This window comes from Erinaceus europaeus, chromosome 11 (assembly GCF_950295315.1).
Source record: "Erinaceus europaeus chromosome 11, mEriEur2.1, whole genome shotgun sequence".
NCBI classification, from domain to species: domain Eukaryota; kingdom Metazoa; phylum Chordata; class Mammalia; order Eulipotyphla; family Erinaceidae; genus Erinaceus; species Erinaceus europaeus.
This window is the reverse complement of record NC_080172.1, coordinates 107,276,513-107,298,234: the sequence shown is the minus strand read 5'-3', so window position 1 is coordinate 107,298,234 and position 21,722 is coordinate 107,276,513. Positions and strand designations below refer to the sequence as shown.

The 21,722-nt window shown below is 39.5% G+C and overlaps 1 protein-coding gene across 2 annotated transcripts in view; it reads left to right on the top strand.

Annotated features, from left to right (window-relative positions):
* COL24A1 (collagen type XXIV alpha 1 chain) overlaps window positions 1-21,722 on the top strand; it is a 353,825-nt gene that overhangs the window by 63,677 nt on the left and 268,426 nt on the right. For both annotated transcript variants that reach the window (XM_016191238.2, XM_060202277.1), the window contains 5 exons: window positions 7,083-7,127; window positions 15,020-15,073; window positions 17,122-17,166; window positions 18,951-19,004; window positions 20,732-20,776. In XM_016191238.2, coding sequence (XP_016046724.2) covers window positions 7,083-7,127; window positions 15,020-15,073; window positions 17,122-17,166; window positions 18,951-19,004; window positions 20,732-20,776 — 243 coding nt within the window. The remainder of the gene's footprint in view (window positions 1-7,082; window positions 7,128-15,019; window positions 15,074-17,121; window positions 17,167-18,950; window positions 19,005-20,731; window positions 20,777-21,722) is intronic.

Below are 21,722 nucleotides of genomic sequence, written 5' to 3'. Positions count from 1 at the left end.
ACTTAGTAGGAGGAGTATGTACTGTGAGAAGCCCCAGATTCAACCTGCAGCACGTTAGAGAAATACCACAACCCCAGTGGAAGACGCGTGGGTGGCGGAGCAGTGCTGCCTTTCCTTCTACCGCTCACTTTCTACCTGTGAGTCAGAATAATATCACTGGCCAAGAAATGATGGGATTGCCCATGCTCAAGTCTCTTGCGCTACAAAAAAGAGAGTGTGAAGAAGAAGAAGAAGAAGGAGGAGGAGGAGGAGGAGGAGGAGGAGGAGGAGGAGGAGGAGGAGGAGGAGGAGGAGGAGGAGGAGGAGGAGGAGAAGGAGAAGGAGAAAATAGAAGAAGAAGAAGAAGGAGGAGGAGGAGGAGGAGGAGGAGAAGGAGGAGAAGAAGAACACAGGAGGAGGAGGAGGAGGAGAATGAAGAAGGTGCTAGTAAGAAATCATCTACAGAATTTGTTTGGTATTTTTCTGGAGAGAACTATGTATATCTCTCTAACTCCAGTTTGTAGAAGGAAGTCCATGATCCAAAGGAAGACTGATGTTTAAGAAGGAAATAGATGAGACATAAAGTCAGTCACAAATAGAAGGAATTAGTGGGAGACTCTACATATTAGTGGTATTGATGCCAGTATATAATGGTTGAAATATTGTATAAAATTTAAAAAAAGAATCTTTCTCCTACCTTTCATTTCAGCACTAAGAAAACTGAGCTATATTAAATACTCAGAATCTACTTTTCAACTGGATAACTTAAGTCCACCCAAGTCCTTCTACCAACTTCCTTTCTTCTTTCCTTCCTTTCTTCCTTCCTTCCTTCCTTCCTTCCTTCCTTCCTTCCTTCCTTCCTTCCTTCATGCCTCTTCATTAATTAATTAATGAGAACTTATGATGTACCAGTCACTGGTTTAATCACTTAGGTTGAATTGTTGAATAAAACAGAGATAACTTTAGGTTTCTTTTTAAAGAATATTTTATTTATTTATTAATAAGAGGGGTAGGAGAGAGAGAAAGAACCAGACAACACTCTGGTACATGTGTTGCCGGGGATTGAACACAGGACCTCATGCTTGAGAGACCAACGCTTCATCCACTGTGCAACCTCCTGGACCATGAGTTTAGGTTTCTTAAGGGACTTATTTATTATCTCTGACTTTACACTTCATATTTAATTTATACATCTTTTGCTGTTCCTTTTTTTTTTTCTCACAGAATACCCATTTTTATGTCAGGTCCTATGAAGAAATATTGACGGGAGAGAGACTGAGTCTAGTTTTCCACTGATGCGTACTTTACTCTTATGTGAATTATTCCTGTGTCTCTGAGTTACAGTTAACTTATATATACATACATCTTTTTTTTTCATTCAGTGAAAACCATTAAAAAAGGCAAATGATGTTTTTTCTTAAACATTCAAGAAATCACACTATACTGTAAGGCGGGAAAAAAAGTTTAGCACTAATAGTATCCAATCCTTTTGTTTTAAAAATGAATGTTTAAGGGGGGGCAGGCAGTGGTGCAACTGGTTAAGCATACACATTGCAGTGCACAAGGACCCGGGTTCAAGCCCCTGGTCCCCACCTACAAGGGGAAAGCTTCACAAGTGGTGAAGCAGGGCAGCAAGTGTCTCTGTGTCTCTCCTCTCTATCTGTCCCTCTCCTCTCAATTTCTGTCTCTGTCCTATATTACATTTTTAAAAAATGAATTTTGGAACTATTGATAATTCTGTTCCATTATCTTGTCTCTAAAAGCTTTCTTTCTCGACATACTTACTTTTTCTCAATGTCTCTTATAATTTTGAATTTCCTTTGGGATTCTTTAGCTTGTGCTTCTAAGTGCTTGGTTTTTGTTGCTTACTCTTATGTCATTAATCTAAATTATTAAAAAAGAGAGAGAGAGATGTAATTTAATAGGTTCCAATTGCCCTTGCTTTACCAAAACTTTTTTTTTAATTTAATTTTATTATTATTATTTTTAAATTTTTTATTTAAGAAAGGATTAGTGAACAAAAACATAAGGTAGGAGGGGTACAACTCCACACAATGCCCACCACCCAATCCCCATAACCCACCCCCTCCCATGGTAGCTTTCCCATTCTCTAGCCCTCTGGGAGGATGGACCCAGGGTCGTTGAGGGTTGCAGAAGGTAGAAGGTCTGGCTTCTGTAATTGCTTCCCCGCTGAACATGGGCATTGACTGGTCGGTCCATACCCCCAGTCTGCCTCTCTCTTTCCCTAGTAAGGTGTGTCTCTGGGGAAGCTGAGCTCCAGGACATATTGGTGGGGTCTTCAATCCAGGGAAGCCTAGCCAGCATCCTGGTGGCATCTGGAACCTGGTGATTGAAAAGAGAGTTAACATATGAAGCCAAACAATTTGTTGAGCAATCATGGATCCCAAGCTTGGAATAGTGGAGAGGAAGTGTTAGGGAGGTACTCACTGCAAACTCTAGTGTACTTCTGCTTTCAGGTATATATTTTGCAGTAGTTTATGGATAGGTGTGCACATAAGCTCTCTCTCACAGAAACTGGTGTATATCTAGGTTATGGGACTTTGTTAGAAAGTGAACTACCTGAGATGAAATTAGAGTGTACTATAAAAGGAAAGGTCTCACCTGAGTAATGAGGCTGAAGGGTTGTCATTCCACACGTGAAGTCTCTGGATGCAGTCTGAGGTGAAGCATGTTGAGGTGGCAATCATTGCTTTGGTTAGGTTGTGATCGGCGGATGCAATATTATTTGGTTTGGATTGGGAGATGCATACGGGAAAGTGGGCCCTGTCCAAGGGTTCCAGGACTGGGGGAAGTAGGGGCTCTATAGTGAAGATGTGAGGTTCCTGCTGTCTTAGGGTTCAAAAAGACAATCGATAGTTAATATTATCATCACATTATTTGTTAATTGGGTTAACTTTGAAAAGTCCCTTTGTTATGGTTTGCTGTACAGTACCCAACCAAAACTTTTTAATACAAATAACATTCTTGGTTGTTGTCTAAGCATTGCATTGTTCATTTAGGTTAAGTAAGAGTTTCTGGGAATCATGACTGCTTTTTTTCCATTGTCTGAGCTTGTGGGTGAGGAAGAATGCCTTAGCAGGGAATTGTGCACACAGAAAATACCATGTTTAACATGTGTAGATCACTGTAATAAAGTGCTTCAAGGAAAGTAAGCTGAAAAGTTGTACCGTCCCCTCATTCTGTTTTACTATAAGGCTAGAGAGGAAAGACACGCTGGTAAAAGCCAGACCTCCCACCTTCTGCATCCCACAATGACCTTGGGTCCATTCTCCCAGAGGGTTAAAGAATAGGAAAGCTATCAGGGGATGGGATGGGATACAGAGATCTGGTGGTGGGAATTGTGTGGAGTTGTATCCCTCTTATCCTATGGTTTTGTCAGTGCTTCCTTTTAAAAAATAAAAATAAAAAAGTGATAGCCCAACAAAAGGGTGACATAGAGAGTTTATATAAACCCAAGAGCTTACAGAAATAAAAAGAAAATAGTGAAGCTATCCATGAGTCTGAAACCTATTTCTCACGAAGTCAAATGAATCACACAGACTTATGTGAAGAAGGAACTTGCAGTCAAATTGGAATGGAGTCAAGGGCAATGCTTAGGCTTCCTACCCTTTTTCCCTCATTGTTTCAAGGAACCGTTATATGGATTGAAAGAGGGACAAGAAGCTGCTATCTTGTCTGTCTCATTTAAAAAAAAAAGTTTTTTTTCAGTATAAACAGGATGAGGCCTTGAGGCTTTCAGAACATCTGGCCTTCTGTATCAAGATGGATGTTTTGTGCACTTCATCTTTTTAAGTGGCCTTAAGACTGTTCTACCTTCTGCAACCCTCAATGACCCTGGGTCCATGCTCCCAGAGGGATAGAGAATGGGAAATCTATCAGGGGAGGGGGTGGGATATGGAGATTGGGTGGTGGGAATTGTGTGGAGTTGTACCCCTCCTACCCTATGGTTTTTTTAATTAATCCTTTCTTAAATAAAAAAAAAATAAAATAAAAAATTCAAAAAAAAAAAAAAAAAGACTGCCCAGAAGGCAGAAGGCTGGCAGGAGCGAAGGGGTATGTGCTTCACCTACTTTTGGTTCTTTGCAAATTTCTTTTTGATGTTCACTGCTGCTGCAAACACAAGGCTGTTTTTTTCTTCTTTTTTTGCCTGATTCAGTTTTCCAGTATCAGCTCATCTCCTGTCTTGAGGGTCTCATCAGGTAGTCTTGTTCTTCATGGTACAGATTCTTTCACTGTGTGACTCTTAACCTGGGTTCTTATTCTTCATCTTAGTCCTAAGACTCCAGAAAAGCTTTTTTTTTTTCCACCCTTCTGGTGCTTGTTGTTGCCTTACTCAGGAAAATATTACTACTGTCTTAATTCTAGGGACATTTGTTATCTTCTCTTCTGAAAGGAGAGAAAACAAGCCTTAGCCTTGCGGATATTTTGCTTGTGGAATCTTGTAAAACATTTTGGACCGCTGAGAGCAACATTTTGCATAATTAGGTTGAGCTACAGCTATTTTCTAAGTGTATAAGTTCATGCAAAATGAAGTTAAAATTCCAAGCACATTAATGCTTCTCGTGAATCCTAATTTTTTTTTTTTTGCCTCCAGGGTTATTGCTGGGGCTCAGTGCTGCTGGGGCTCAGTGCCTGCTACCATGAATCCACTGCTCCGGGAGGCCATTTTCCCTCCTTTTGTTGCCCTTGTTGTTGTAGCCTTGTTGTGGTTATTATTGTTATTGTTGATGTCATTTTTTTTGTTGGATAGGACAGAGAGAAATGGAGAGAGGAGGGGAAGACAGAGAGGGGGAGAGAAAGACAGACACCTGCAGACCTGCTTCACCGCCTGTGAAGCAACTCCCCTGCAGGTGGGGAGCCGGGGGCTTGTACCAGGATCCTTATGCCAGTCCTTGCGCTTGGCGCCACCTGTGCTTAACCTGCTGCGCTACCGCCTAACCCTGTGAATCCTACTTTTAATACTGTCATGACCTCATAGGTATAATTCCTTCTGTTGGTTTGTTTTGATGGTCTGTAACGAATGCTAAATCTTATTGAAGCACTTTGTCACAGTGAACTAGACATGTTAATCATGGCATTTGCTGTGTGCACAATTTCCTGCTAAGGGATTCTTTCTCACCCACAGGCTCTGAAGATGACACAATAATGTAGAGGGGCAGGTTATTCGATTCTTGATAAATCTATCAATTCAGCATGATTCTATATTACTGTCTGCAAGATTTTCGTCAAATACCAATGTTTCCCTTGTATCTTACTTTCTCAGTCTTCTCTCTGCTTCCCAGGGGCTGTCCTTGGGCAGGGGAGATAGTATAATGGCTTTACAAAGAGGCTCTCATGCCTGAGGCACTGAAGTCCTAGGTTCAATGCCCTGTATCACCAGAAGCCAGAACTGAGCAGTGTACTGGTAAAAAAACAAACAAACACACACACCAAGAGCTTTCCTTGCTTAAATATTTGACTACTGTTTTAAGTTCAGCATCTCAACAGCTAATAGGTGCTATTTATTTTCATATAGGTGCCTATCCTAATATTATTAGTATCTAACCAGATCATTATCTTCTCCACTAAATTACTGATCCAGGTTAGAGATTAATCTTAATTTTCTAATCTCTATTTATTTGATAGAGACAGTCAGAAATTGAGAGGGAGGGGGAGACAGAGAGATACCTGCAGCCCTGCTTCACCACTTCTGAAGCTTTCCCCCTGCAGGTGGGGACCAGGGGCTCGAACCCAGGTCCTTGTGTCCTAAGTGTGCATTATTTCTTCACTCCTTTTAGCTTCTTTCATTTGGCTCATATTCTGCAGAGAAAGTTTCGTTGCTCCTATTGTTGAGAGACAGGAAGTGTTGGAGGGCACTGCCTAGAACACTGGAGTGGTGACAGCTGTGGCTTGGAAAGGCGGAGGCAGGTTTGAGTGTTAAAGGTTAAATCTGTGAGTTTTTCACTCTCTCTGTCCAGATATCATCATATGAATATCAACTCCATTTCTCTCTCTCTCTCTCTTTTTCTCTCATTCTAACATGTAAATGTTGTCAGTTTCCCCAAATAAAATTTAAAATTCCTGAAAATCGTGCTCTCTCAATTCTTTGTTGAGATAATGTGTGACAAACTTTTTAAATGTTGGAGAAGCAAGTGTCAGCCCCCTTCCCCCCCACAACAATATCTTTGAGTATTGATGATAAAGATTAAAGTTAGAATGGAGGGGTTGGGAAATAGCTTAATTGTTATTCAAGAAATCTTTCATGCCTGAAGCACCAGGTTCAATCTGTAGTACCACCATAATCCAAAGCTAAGTATAGGTTTGGTTAATAATAATAATGTGAATTTTATTCTGTTAATTAGAAATGTTTCCTTACAAATGTATTAATTTATAAAATCCTTTGGGGGGCTTACTTGGATATTATACTGACTTGCCATTGTGCAAAGCCCAAGTCTGATCCCGGCTTCTAAGGCATTGGAGGAAACTTCAGTGCTGTAATGTCTGTCTGTTTGTTTCTGAAAAAGTCATCCTAGAATGGTGAAGCCCTAGTGATAACAAAAGAAAAAGGAGGAGGAGGAGGAGGAGGAGGAGGAGGAAAAAGAAAAGAAAATCCCTTTTGAATAGGGACAATTTCCCTCTATCTGGGAGTCAGGCAGTAGCGCAGCGGGTTAAGCGCAGGTGGCACAAAGCACAAGGACCAGAGGAAGGATCCCAGTTTGAGCCCCTGGCTCCCCACCTGCAGGGGAGTCGCTTCACAGGCGGTGAAGCAGGTCTGCAGGTGTCTGTCTTTCATTCCCCCTCTCTGTCTTCCCCTCCTCTCTCCATTTCTCTCTGTCCTATCCAACAACAACATCAATAGCAACTACAACAATAAAACAACAAGGACAACAAAAGGGAATAAATAAATAAAATAAAATATTTAAAAATAAATAAATAAATATAAAAAAATTTAAAAAAAATTTCCCTCTATCTGTATGCAATCAATAAAGAATTGAATTTTTGTTCATGAATGAACCAAAAACATGTGGGAAAGTTGGCATTTGTTTAGTTATATGGCATATGTAGGTTCATTTTTCACAGTGTTTTCACCTTTACCTTGGTAGGGTCTCAAAGGACATCAGGGACTTCCAGGACTCCGGGGTGAACAAGTAAGTACTACATAAGACATGCATTTTATCTAGTGAAAAGAAATATTAGGAGGGTTGGGTGTAGGCACATGTGGTAAAGCACACATGCTACAACTGACAAGTGCCCAGGTTCAAGCTCCCAGTTGCACCTGTAGGGGGAAACTTTATGAACAAGGAAGCAATGCTGCAGGTGTCTCTCTAGTTCCCTCCCTATCTTCTCTTCCCTATTAATATCTCTCGTTTATAGTCTCTATCCAATAAATTTAAAAAAATAAGGAGTCAGGTGGTAACACAGTGGGTTAAGCGCACGTGGTACAAAGCACAAGGACTGGCATTAGGATACCAATTCAAGCCTCCAGCTCCCCATCTGCAAGGGAGTCACTTCACAGGTGGTGAAGCAGGTCTGCAGGTGTCTGTCTTTCTCTCCTCCTGTCTGCCTTCCCCTCCTCTCTCCATTTCTCTCTGTCCTAACAACAATGACATCAATGACAACAATAATAACTACAACAATATAAAACAACAAGGGCAACAAAAGGGAAAATAAATAAATAAATAAATAAATTTTAAAAAAAGAAAAGAAAATAGTTTTAAGAACTTTTAAAAAAAATTGAAAGATACATTAGGAAAGTTTATTAAGGGATAATTTTCCATACATATTATTTCCACTTATCTTCCCAATGAACTATATTCTGCTTTTGTACAGTACAAGTTTTTAATTCATTATTTTACTTTGACTTTTGTTTTCCAATTTCTTGCTGATTTTCACTATTTTTAATGTGTTATAGAATAGCAGTTCTTAAACTACTATTATTCTAAATCCCCTTTGAGAATCTGAGAAATAGTAACCTTTTCTAAGAAAAAGCATACACCTAACATTATTCAAACGCATGTTCATGTGTACACACACACACACACACACACACACACACACATCCACGACAGTCTATCCATAACTACTAGTTCCTGCCTGTTATGAAAGAATGAAAATAAATTTCAATATCTGTTCAAATTAAAAGTAAAATGTTATGATTCTGGTATTCATTGTGAATATATGCATGTGTTTTCAAAGCAATGTAGTTTGGGAACTATTTTGTTTTTGATCAGGAAATTCCTTCTTTTCCATGAGAAAGTAACATGCCATTATGTCATAGAGGAATAGCTCTTGCTTTGCTATACCAGTTTGAATAAAGAAGTCAGAAGGGTAGGAGATTGGGTGCTAAAGTAATGGAGAGCGTTACTGACGATGCGACAGAGAGCCTTAGGAAACCCAAAGGGAGATGCAGAAAGAAATGTGATAGATCTTCTCAAGGGGAAGAAATAACACCAATTTTCTATTCCATTTATGTGAAATGGCACAGTACATTGTGTTCAGTCCCTAAGGTACAACTTTTAAGATTACTAGTTGTTAGATACGACCAGTGCAGAGATATGCACATCTGTAACAGGTGCAATCCTACATAACGGAGACCAAACAAGTGCTGAAAAGCATTTGAACATTTACAGCAATAAAACACAGTGTGAAAGACCCTATGGAGGCAAAAGCCTGCCCCACTAGGGAAAGAGAGAGACAGGCCGGGAGTATGTCTTGACCTACCATGTCCATGTTCAGCAGGGAAGCATTTACAGAAGCCAGACCTTCCACCTCCTGCATCCCACAATGACCTTGGGTCCATATTCCCAGAGGGTTAAAGAATAGGAAAGCTATCAGGGGAGGGGATGGGATATGGAGTTCTGGTGGTGAGAGTTGTGTGGAGTTACACCCCTTTTACTCTACGGTTTTTGTCAGTGTTTCCTCTTTATATATATAGAAAATGTTGTCCCAGAACACTTAATGCATGCCAACCTCAGAACAATAACTAGTAACAAACTAGGTTACAGAGCGGCTGTGAATGAACTGGTCAGTACTAATACCCGGTCAATTTTTTCCATATCTGTGATATATCAGGTTGTCTTCACTGGAATCCACATATTCCTGCCAAAGCAATATTCTCGCTATCTATTTTGTTTTAATTTTATTTATAAATGGAAATATTGACAAGACTGTAGGTCAATCCATACTCTCAGCCTATCTCTCTCTTTCCCTAGTGGGGCTGGGATCTGGGGAAGCGGGGCTCCAGGACACATTGGTGGTGTCGTCTGCCCAGGGAAGTCCAGTTGGCATCATGGTAGCATCTGGAACTCTAGTAATGAGGCTTTAGTGTTGACATTCCACACCTGATGTCTCTAGACACAGTCTGAAGTGAAGCATGCGGAGGTGGTACTCATTGCATTGATTAGGTTGTGATCAGCAGATGCAGTGCCAGCTGGTATGAATTGAAAGAAGCATGCAGGAAAGTGAGCCCCACCCTAGAGCTTCTATGACTGGGGGGAAGTATAGGCTCTATAAAGGAAGTGGGAGGTTCCTGCGGTCTTAGGTTTAAGAAGGCAATAGATAGTTATTGTTATAATCAAATTATTTGGGAACTGGGCCAACTTTTTTAGATAAAGAAATAGAGAGGCAGAGAGAGAGAGACTGGACCATGTGTATGGCAAAGTAGGGACCCCTCTAGGTGAGTTATTTTGCCATTTCCTTGACATCAGTCTTAAAGGTTGGGCAATCCTTTTGCAGTCAGTTGTTACTTTATATACCATTTATGTTATGAAAAAGGGGAAAATTGCTGGTAAGTGTGAAGAACATCTAAAGTCATGTTGTACTTTATGAAAATACTGCAGACATTAGTAGGATCATAACTAATTTCCTTAGAGTTAAGCACTTCTGGGAAAGAAAGAAATCTCTATAAACTAGTCTGGGAACATTTGGAAAAATAATTATATCATCTGTATAAGCTCTAGTAAGGAGTGCTTTTGGTTACTTATGAATTTCCAAACTGTACAAATGTTAAGGATAACATCTAGTATAGTTACTGAGCAGTTTTCATATGTTAAATAGTTTAGCACTCACTAAGAATCCTCATTCTTAATTTCATTATTTCTACGTATTTTTCTATTTACTTGACACAGTAACCCTATGGTCTAGGTCTTATTATCCTCACTCACTAGTGAGTAAGCAAATGGATAAAGAAAAACGCCAAGAGGGGGAGACAGCAGCATAATGGTTATGAAAACAGACTTTCATGCCTGAGGCTCCCAGGACTCAGGTTAAATCTCCCAGCACCACTATACAGGAGAGCTGAGCAGTGCTCTGATAAAAGGAAAAGGAAAATAAGAGAAAATAAACACGGCTGAATAGAAGACCCAATATAGCAGTGCTAGGAATCTTGGGGAACTCAGACTGACTCTGAGCAGGTGTTTTTTTTTTTTAATTAAGTTTATTTATTTATTTATTTTCCCTTTTGTTGTCCTTGTTGTTTAACATTGTTGTGGTTATTAATGTCGTTGTTGTTGGATAGGACAGAGAGAAATGAAGAGAGGAGGGGAAGACAGAGAGGAGGAGAGAAAGACAGACACCTACAGACCTGCTTCACCGCTTGTGAAGCGACTCCCCTGCAGGTGGGGAGCCGGGGGCTCGAACTGGGATCCTTACGCAGGTCCTGGCGATTTGCGCCACGTGCGCTTAACCTGCTGTGCCACCGACTCCCCTGAGCAGGTGTTTTAATGTTTAGAGTGAGGAGCAGATTAGGACAGACTTCCTATTCCTAATTTCTCCAGGGTCTGGAAATACAACTTTGTGTCTAGGTTCCTCTAGGCAATCTGCAAGTGAATTTTTTTTAACCCTTTTAAGTGTAAGATAAATAATATCACTCTTTTCAGTTTGAATTTCTATGACCATGACTATAAATTTAGGGCAAAATATGTGTGTTATATGATGACTATGCTGAAGGCATCTTTAGGTTATTTATTTATAAAATGGAAATATTGACAAGACTATAGGATAAGAGGAATAAAATTCCACAAAATTCCTACCACCAGAGCTACATATCTCATCTCCTTCTTTGAGAGCTTCCCTATTATTTTTTTTAAATCTTTTTTAAATATTTATTTTATTTATTTATTCCCTTTTGTTGCCCTTGTTGTTTTATTGTTGTAGTTATTATTGTTGTTGTCGTTGTTGGATAGGACAGAGAGAAATGGAGAGAGGAGGGGAAGACAGAGAGGAGGAGAGAAAGATAGACACCTGCAGACCTGCTTCACCGCCTGTGAAGCGACTCCCCTGTAGGTGGGGAGCCGGGGTTCGAACTGGGATCCTTATGCCAGTCCTTGTGCTTTGCGCCACCTGCGCTTAACCCGCTGAGCTACAGCCTGACTCCCCCTATTATTCTTTATCCTTCTGGGAGTATAGACCCAGGATCATTATGGGAATGCAGATGGTGGAAGGTCTGGCATCTGTAATTGCTTCCCCTCTGAACATAGGCGTTGATAGGTCAATCCACACTCCCAGACTGTCTCTCTCTTTCCCTTGTGAGGCAGGGACCTGGAGAGGTGGGGTTCCAAGACACATTGGTGAGGTCATCTGCTGAAGGAATTCAGGTTGATGTCATGGTAGCATCTGAAACTTGGTGGCTGAAAAAGCATTAAAATATAAATTGTTAAATAATCATGAACCTAAAAGCAAGAATATAGAAGATGAGATTTGGGGTCTCCATTTTGGAAGAAGCTAGTAGGTCTATTTTAGGAATATTCCAAGGGGCCTATGACTTTACTAATTTTTGCCTGAGCCCCATAGTTAACATGCAGGTGGACCAAAGGTTTTGTCTGGGGAGATGGTGTCAGAGTTGGGGATAGGACTAGAAAGCTGGATCAGGGAACTATGAAATATGAGAAAAGTATAAAAATATTAACTGTAAAACCTATTGATTTGATCTGAGGCCCATATTCATTGCGGGAGACTGTGTAACCTTTGTATAACTGTAGGTGTGAGCTCGCATTCTGTGGTCATGGCTAAGAACATTCCAGGCTGCACTAATTTCAGGACCCATCTTCTTGGAGTGGTAGAGTATGTTGGCCGAACCTCCCTTCAGAGAATGGGGTTGTCCCTACCATTGTTGATCCACACTGAGAACAAGGTCCTATAGGGTCCCACAAAGGGGTCCACTATGTTATTCCTGATGGAGATGACCAGTGACAGTGGAGAGAGGGATCTGTTAGAGGTCTAGGCCCATCATGTCTGTGTGGGAGTCCCACAATTCCCTCACTAGGCACCTGGGTGATGGGGGTATGCTGGTAGTAGCCAAAAGAGCCATCATTAAATTATGCCAGTCTCTTACCCTTATCCAATTTTCATAGTCCTTACTTTATCTGACAAGCTTAGTTTTGGAGTGACTGCAAGAGATGTAATAGGAGTAGGTGAGGAGGGTATCTAGGTCTAAGCAGAAATATTTTATTAGGTGCTTTAAGGTGCCTTTTTTTTTTTCTCCAGGGTTATTGCTGGGCTCGGTGCCTGCACCATGAATCCACCGCTCCTGGAGGCCATTTTTTCCCCCTTTTGTTGCCCTTGTTGTTGTAGCCTCATTGTGGTTATTATTATTACTATTGTTGATGTTGTTCATTGTTGGATAGGACAGAGAGAAGTGGAGAGAGGAGGGGAAGACAGAGAGGGGGAGAGAAAGACAGACACCTGCAGACCTGCTTTACCGCCTGTGAAGCGACTCCCCTGCAGGTGGGGACCCGGGGGCTCGAACCGGGATCCTTATGCCGGTCCTTGCGCTTTGCGCCATGTGCGCTTAACCCACTGCGCCACCGCCCGACCCCCTTAAGGTGCCTTTTTAAGGTTTTTTTTTTACTTGCTTGCTGCATTTATTGTGTCACTGCAAACTATTGTGCACTTTTGCTTTTAAGATATATAGTTTCTCCTAACTTTTGGATACATGTACATCTGCCCTACCTCATGGGCCCTGGTCTATATCTAGGTTTTGAGGCTTTGTTAGGAAGTGCACCACCCGAAATGGAATTAAGGAGTCCTATAAGGTAGCAAAGATCTCACCAGAGTAATGAAGCGGGAGGGTTGACATCCCATGCCCCTGGCTTCCCTCTCTGTCTCTCTCTCTCTGTCTCTCTCTCTCTCTGTGTCTCTCTGTCTCTCTCTTTTCTTACAGCTATTCTGGTTTAGCAAGATTTAGTCACTGAGTAGCATTCTTTTGTATACTGTGCAGCTAGAAAAATATAAATTAGATTTCTACTTGTTGCTCTCGCACTTACTATGAACATCTGTTAAATTCCACTTATCTCTGATAGTAGGTTGCCCATTTTTGGTCTACCAAAGGGGTCGTCTGACTCTGCACCTGCATGATTCCTCCACTCCCAGTGGACTCTTTTCATTTATTTTTACTAGGTAGAAATTTAGAGACAGAGGAGATGCAAGTCACCTGAGAAGCAGAGAGAGGAAAGCATGGCTACAGTGCTTGTGAAGCTTTCCCTATGCATGGTGTTCCCATGTAGCAGCTGAGTGTTCAAAGCTGGGGCCTTGTGCATGGCATGGCATGGCATGGCACTGTCTATGTCTTCTGAATGAGCTGTCTCCCAGCCCCCAGCAGATCACTTTATTATTATTATTATTTTATTTATAAAAAGGAAACACTGACAAAACCATAGGATAAGAGGGGTACAACTTCACAAAGTTCCCACCACCAGAACTCCATATTTCATCCCTTCCCTTGATAGCTTTCCTATTCTTTAACCATCTGGGAGTATGAACCATTAGGGAAAGAGAGAGACAGGCTGGGAGTATGGATCGACCTGTCAACGCCCATGTTCAGCAGACTGCTTTTTAATGGAAGTCAATTAACCTATCTTGGCTAGGAAAAGAATGATATAAATGGTGTTGCCATTAACCAGATAGTGACACAGATAAATAAAAACAATGCTGTTTGATTTATTACATTCCTTTCTGTTGGCATATAAGATTCTGTGACACAGACCTTGCTCCAGACCCGTGTATTTCAGAGCTAGGTAGAGGCATAGGAAGAAGTTAAAAGTCTCATAAAGACTTTCCCTGAAGTACAACTCGAATGAGTTAAAAATTATTTACATCTTGAAAATAAATATTTTTTTAAAATTACATATTAACATTACATTAGGGAGGCAGCTTTGAATGGCTATCGTAAATTAGAATTGCTGCCTTAAATCCTGGATTCACACTACTAACTGAATGTTTTCTGCTGGTGACATTTTGTGTTTCATTTCATCATTTGCTAAAAAAAAAAAAAAGAATAATGATCCTTGTCTTATGGGGTTTGAGAATATTAAATAAAACAGAAAATATAAAAATACATGAAATAATATGTGATATGTGATACATACTCAATAAATACTATTAGTATGTGTGATGTTAATAGTAAGATTTAGAGGAGAAATATGACTTCTAAAATTCACAGGATTCCCTTGTCACCATACTGTAGACAAGACTTTATCAGTTATCCTCAGAAGGGTGCTACATTCTGAAAAGTGTCACCTGTTATATAGACATAGAGGTGAGTAGATAGATGTTAATACACACACACACACACACACACACACATATACAAACACATACACACAATGGTTTTTGAAAGGATTCAAACATCTGGGCTCTGCTATTTATTCATTATGGAAGCTTGAAGTTTTGCAACTTCTCTGTTATGTAGAGCCCAGCTAACTCTGCCTTAATTTCCTTTCTTGAGTCTTGAAACTCTGTATATCAAGAGAACTCCAGCAAACTGTTTTAAATCAAGAATACAAAGTTGTCAGTTCAAAATGAATTTAGCATCTAAAGCTACTAAGTAACCTTGAGAGATTCATGTCATCAAAAAGGAAATTACTTCTTCATACTCATTGAATCATTTTCATTTAAAGTCAGTTAAGTTTTGTTCAGAAAAGCATTGTTCAACCATGATATATATATATATATTATCAGAAGAAAGAGTCTTTCCAAACTTGGGTGTTTTGGACATACAAAATTGTTTTTCTTATGGCATGCTTTGTTTTATTTTTCATTTCAGGGTATTCCAGGACTAGCTGGTAATAGTGGTTCACCTGGTTACCCTGGCAGGCAGGTGAGGTAACTATATTTACACTTTTCCTTTCACATTGTTTCATTAATACATTTTATATTTTGAGTTGATACTCAAGTGATAATCTGCTTGCTTTTAGTAAATAATGAATTACTGATAGTGAAATAACTTCAAAATCACAGCTGGGAAAATACTTCAAAAAGTTTTGGTTAAAGTGAAAATGGGAGATTTTAAACATGTGTAATGTAGTATATAGCAGAACTTTTACCTTTAAAACACCCGAAAGTGGGACCAGGAAGTAAGTAAACTGGTAGAGTGTATGGTACGCCTTACCCATGTATAAGCTCTTGGGTTTCAACTCCAGAACAACACGGGAGCGCAGTGAATAGCGTCTGGGTGCTATGCTGTTTCTCTGTGTCTCTTGCCCTCTTTCCTCTCCCTCTTTAAAAATAAAAGGATGAAAGTTTGTCCAAGAGGGTCATCCGGAGTTAGTTTCTTAAGACTCCAGCTTCTCTCTCTGGTGCCCCATTAAAAAAACATAAATACAAATAAAAGTGAAGTCCGGATGGTTGTGCATCTGAAAGAGCTTACACATTTGCACGCACAAGGGCCTAAGTTCAAGCCTCTGTTCCCCCCCGCCCCCACACACATGGAGGAAGCCGCAAAAGCAGTGGAGCAGTGCTACAGTTGTCTCTTGTTTCTCTGTCTCCCACTCCCATATATATATATATATAAATAAAAGTAAGCAAAAGACCACTTAGAACAGTGGATTCATTGTACAGATACTGAACCCTCACAGTGACCCTGGTGAAAAAGAAAAAATAAATAAATGAATGAATGAACATTTAAAATAAAAAATGCCTCTGGTCTAATTAAATCTGAAAACAGACCTGCAACTCATTTTAGTCTCCTAGACTAACTAAAATGAAGTTTTGGCATGAGTTAAAACTCTGTAATTGCCATCATCTAAAAATAACAGTACTATAAACATTTGGGGAGTTGTTAACAGTGCTACATACAATGACTGCTGACAGAGTGTTGAATGTATTTTTTTTCATAGAAAGAAATAGGAAGAGAGAAAAAAGCCTGTCTCCATCACCAGTGGAGTTCCAGCTATTGTCTTTGGTGCTCTGTGTGGTGTCAGGGATCAACCCCAGGGCTTCACTCATGAGAGATATGTAATCTCTCTGTTGAGTTACTATCCAGGCTCCACAGAAAATACTTTTACCTGAACTGAATTCAGGTCTTTGAGAATTCATTATAATATTTGTATACTTATTTCTCTCAAATTTCCTTCTTATATTACTTTACGAAGTCTAATAGTTGAATGAAATATTTCCAAACATTCATGGACTATTTACTAAATCATGAAATTATCACTTAACATGATTTTATTATAAATGCATAATATAAAAGTGGAATGAAATATATAAAATGCCTATGATTTTCATATTGTCTGAGAAGGGAAATAGAAATACTAAAAAGTATTTTTTATCATCAAAATTCCATTTTTAAGGTTATAGAAATATATGGAGTACGGTTGGGGAGATAGCATAATGGTCATGCAAAAAGACTTTCAAGCCTGGACTAAAAAGTCCCAGGTTCAATCCCTAGCAACACTATAAGCCAGAGCTGAATAGTGCTCTGGTAAAAAAGAAAAAATATGAAGTTGATGTATATTATAAATTGTGTTATACTCAGGCATATGGATATTAATCTGAAGTTTATTATGTATTTATTTTAGAAATTTATGATATTACATTTTAGATACATTAACTGGAATGTCTTAGCAAACCACTGTTTTTAAAAGAGAGTGCTTTAACAATTTTTTGTATATGACAGTTTGAATCACAATAACTGATTTAGATATCCAAGTTATATTTGTGTATACATTACATACAGTTCTCTCTTGCTTCTGGAATTCTAAAATTCCTTGAATGTATTTGTATAATGTTAATTTCTTATGTGGCATTCTAAATTTTATACTTGCGGAAATACACTTATTTATATATTTTTTCATTAAGTTTTTTAAACAAAACCTCTTTAGAAAGTGCTATAGGAAGATTGATGATGTCTTTTGTTCATACTAGGGTTTAGCTGGACCACAGGGAAATCCCGGTTCTAAAGGTGTACGAGTAAGTAAGCATTGTCATGATTTTCTTATACATGCATGGTATAAAAGTGGAATGAAATATACAAAATACCTGTACTTTTCATGTTGACTTAGAAGCCTTCAATGCAAGCATTGCATTAAAAACACTACACTTGGTTAATAGATTCTATTTCTTATTATTATTTGTGTCTCTAAGGTTATTACTGGGGCTCAGTGCCTATACAACAAACCCACTGCTCCTGGTGGCCATTTTTTTCTTTCTATTTTTTACTTGATAGGACATAGAGAAATTGAGAGAAATAGGGAGATAGAAAGGAAGAGAGAAAGATAGACACTTGCAGACCTACTTTCTAGCTTGTGAAGTGTCCCCCCTGCATGTGGGGAGCAGAGGCTCGAACCTGGGTCCTTGCACACATGGTGATATGTCTGCTTAACTAGGTGTGCCACTGCCCGGTCCCTGTTTGTTTGTTTGTTTTTCATTTAAAGGAACAGAATACAATTTTATAGTGGTAAGTTTTTATATAATTTTTACCACTAATCTCTAGCTCCTAGTACAATAGCTGATGTTTTTGAATATGCTCAATAACTATGTGTAGTATTTGTAAAAGACTGATTTTGTTTATTTCACAAGAAATAGAATTTCATAGGAAATAGAGAAGCCAAAGCATCATTCCTGTACATGCCCTGCCGGGCATCTAACTGAGAACCACAAGTCCTGTGCTTTGTCAGTTAAGCTACTTTCCTGGTCACATTTTGTAGCTATCATAATGAATGAGATGAAGAGGCAAAAATTATATTCACACAGGACTGAGATAGTAATATAATACAAATGATCTGGTATGAAGAAACACCTGCAGAGGCTGGAGAGAGTTCAGGTAGTTGAGTGCATAACTTACTACACAGGAGTGAGGACCTGGATTCCACCTCCCACCACCACTTGCAATCCCCCCTGCAGAGGAGAAGCTCCCCAAGTGGTGCAATGGTGCTGTGGGATTTCTTTTTTTTTTTCATTCTCTCTAAATACTCTCTCCTCTTTCACACTTGACCTGGAGAAGAGAGAGTTCACCAGCAGTGAAGAGCTAGTAGAAGGAAATAAATATGGGTCAGGTCTATCTCCAGTGCTAGTCTCTCGTGAAGCCTCTTTTGATACCACATCAAAGTGAATTCTTCCCCCTCTATGTTTCTTAAAATCCTTTGCCCCTTCCATTCTGCTTTACATTTTCGTTATTATAGACATGTATTTCTCGACCCTTCGTAAAACTTAGTGAAGATAAGGGTGTGATCCGGCCGATTTTCATTAGCCAGAGTATCTTAAATTATATCTTCTACCCCACCAATGTGTCCTGGAGCTCCGCTTCCCCAGAGACCCACCCTACTAGGGAAAGAGAGAGGCAGACTGGGAGTATGGACCGACTAGTCAATGCCTGTGTTCAGTGGGGAAGCAATTACAGAAGCCAGACCTTCTACCTTCTGCAACCCTCAACGACCCTGGGTCCATGCTCCCAGAGGGCTAGAGAATGGGCAAGCTATCATGGGAGGGGGTGGGATATGGAGATTGGGTGGTGGGAATTGTGTGGAGTTGCACCCCTCCTACCCTATGGTTTTGTTAATTAATCCTTTCTTAAATAAAAAAAATTATATCTTCTACATTTGATTTAATGTAAAGATAAATCTCTATTTTGGAGGGAGGGAAGCAGTCATGTGAGTGAAATGTCGTCATACTTTTAACCCTTACAATTTCATATAACTATTAGAAAATGAAATAGGTCTTTTGGGAACTGATATAAGATTATTTGCTTATTAAAGGGTTTCATTGGTTCTCCTGGAGAAGCAGGACAACTGGGAACTGAAGGAGAAAGAGTAAGTTTTATTTCCAGAGTGATACACTTAGCACAGTGAGAACAGGATCGTAAATTTAAATGTCATGAAGACAGCGGCAAGTCAAGTTGAACAAAAATTGTCTTTAAGAAAGTAAGGTGATATCTATCTATATATGGTTAACTGATTAAAATTCAAGTTTAAAAAGCATGACTTGAAATATTTAAAAAAGCTACCTATGAAAATCAACTCATGGGAGTTGGGCAATAGCTCAGTGGGTTAAGTGCATGTGGCGCAAAGCACAAGAACTGGCGTAAGGATCCCGGTTTGAGCCCCAGCTCCCCACCTGCAGGGGAGTCGCTTCACAGGCGGTGAAGCAGGTCTGCAGGTGTCTGTCTTTCTCTCCGCCTCTCTGTCTACCCTTCCTCTCTCCATTTCTCTCTGTCCTATCCAACAGCAACATCAATAACAACAACAATAGTAACTACAACAACAATAAAAAACCAGGGCAGCAAAAGGGAAAATAAATAAATATTTTTTTAAAAATTCATTAATAATTAATTTGTATATAAAATTTCTACAGGTCTTGTACTTTACCATGCAAAATACAGTCAATAATTGGGGTTCAAAAAGTGCTTTTGTGGGGGGTCGGCCAGTGGTGCACCAGGTTAAGTGACACTCAGGAGGGAAGCCTGTACCTGGAGGGTGTGTCTCAGCACAGAGCAAGGTACAGTGGAGAGACACATCAATCCAAAGTGTAAGTTGCAGTGTTTAGGTATCTGATTTTTAAAATATTCATATTTATTTATTAGTGAATAGAAACATAGAGAATCTGAGAGGGGAGGAGGAGATAGAGAAGGGAGAGAGACAGAGAGACACCTGCAGTACTGCTTCACCACTTGTGAAGCTTTCCCCCTGCAGGTGGGGAACAGGGCCTTGAACCTGCATCCCTGTGCACTGTAATGTGTGCACTTGACCAGATGCGCCACCGCCTGGCCTCCTATGTATAGATTTTTAACTGCACTGGGTGGGTTGATACTCAGTTCCTGTGTTATTTAAAAGTACCTATACTTGCTATGAACTGACTGTGTTAATGTTCACAAAACTCAGTGATGCACACTGCCAGAAATACTTATTTAAGAACATATGCAGTAATAACAACAAAGGCAGAATTTAAACAGAGGCATTGTGACTCCGAAGTCTGAGAATTTAAGTACTGTCCTCAATCGCCTGGTGCATGACCAGAAATCTGCGTGTTTGCCATGGTCTAGGCACAGTGTGATACTGAGCTTCTTTTTTTCTCTCTGCTTTCCTTTTCCCAATATTGGCTTTATTCTAAGGTTGCTCTCCCATGTGATTGCAAAATTTCTAGCACAAGAGTTAAAGGTGGTTTTGTTTATGCCAAGCCGCCAAGAATAGAAGACAGAGAGGAGGTAATTGTCCCTTAGGTATGGGAAAGAAGACATTGGTTGCTTTGTTATGCTTGCTTTGGTCAAGTGTCTACTCCTAGACCAATACCTATTGCTTAAGGGATCTTTGGAAATATAGATGGGATACATCTTAGAAAAAGAATATCACGATTCTGTTAGAAAAAAGGGGCTACTTCATTTAAATTAATAGTTTTGATCTTTTCTTAATGTCATACTAGTTTGTAGAACAATTTACGTCTCTTTTGTACATCCTTCATCAACTGGTCATAGAGGGAGAAAAAAAGTATGGTATTTAACTCATTCATTAATTCAATACTTTTTCGCATTGGTACATTCTAGGGTGTCCCTGGGGTCCGTGGAAAGAAGGGTCTTAAGGGAACACAGGTAACTTGATTCTGATTTCTTAAGGTATAAGATAAAACAATATAACCTACTGATGTGCTTATATCTTACATGTTAAAATCTGCATGTATTTGTTGATGTGTTTTCCACAATACCTTTCATTCAGCAGTTTAATTTTTGTCAATTGACAGTCTGTCAAATAATACCTAAACATATGATGGCAACTTTAAAATAACTAAATAAAAAACTTATATACATTTAATATAGCAGTGGATATAAGAAGCTAAGATTTCACAAAAATATATAAATAATCAATATGTTATGTTGATTCTATTAGTAAAATCTCCTTCCCCTATCCCTTTCTCTAAATAAGTTCATTTCTTTTTTTTTTAGCAGCTACTTTTTAAATTTCTTAAAAATTATCTTTATTTATTTGATACAGCCAGAAATTGAGAGAAAAGGGGATATAGAGAAGGAGAGAGACAGAGAGGCACCTACACATCTGCCTCATCACTTGTGAAACTTTTATCCCACAGGTAGGGGGATTGGGGGCTTGAACAAGGGGTGGGGGTTTCATAAGTGGTGGAGTGATGCTGTGGTGTCATTCCTCTCTGTTTCCCCATCTGTATTTCTGTCTGCCACAATCTTATCAAAAAGAAATAAGAAGAAGGATAGAAAAGAAAAGAGAAAAGAAAAAAGGAAAAGAAAGGGAAGGGAAGGGAAGGGAAGGGAAGGGAAGGGAAGGGAAGGGAAGGGAAGGGAAGGAAAGGAAAGGAAAGGAAAGGAAAGGAAAGGAAAGGAAAGGAAAGGAAAGGAAAGGAAAGGAAAGGAAAGGAAAGGAAAGGAAAGGAAAGGAAAGGAAAGGAAAGGAAAGGAAAGGAAGGCTCTGAGAATGCTGTAGTCACACAGACACTGAGCCCTGTTGAAAACCCTAGTGGCAAAAATAGTAATAATACATTAGAGGAGCTCAGAAATAGAATGGTAGAAG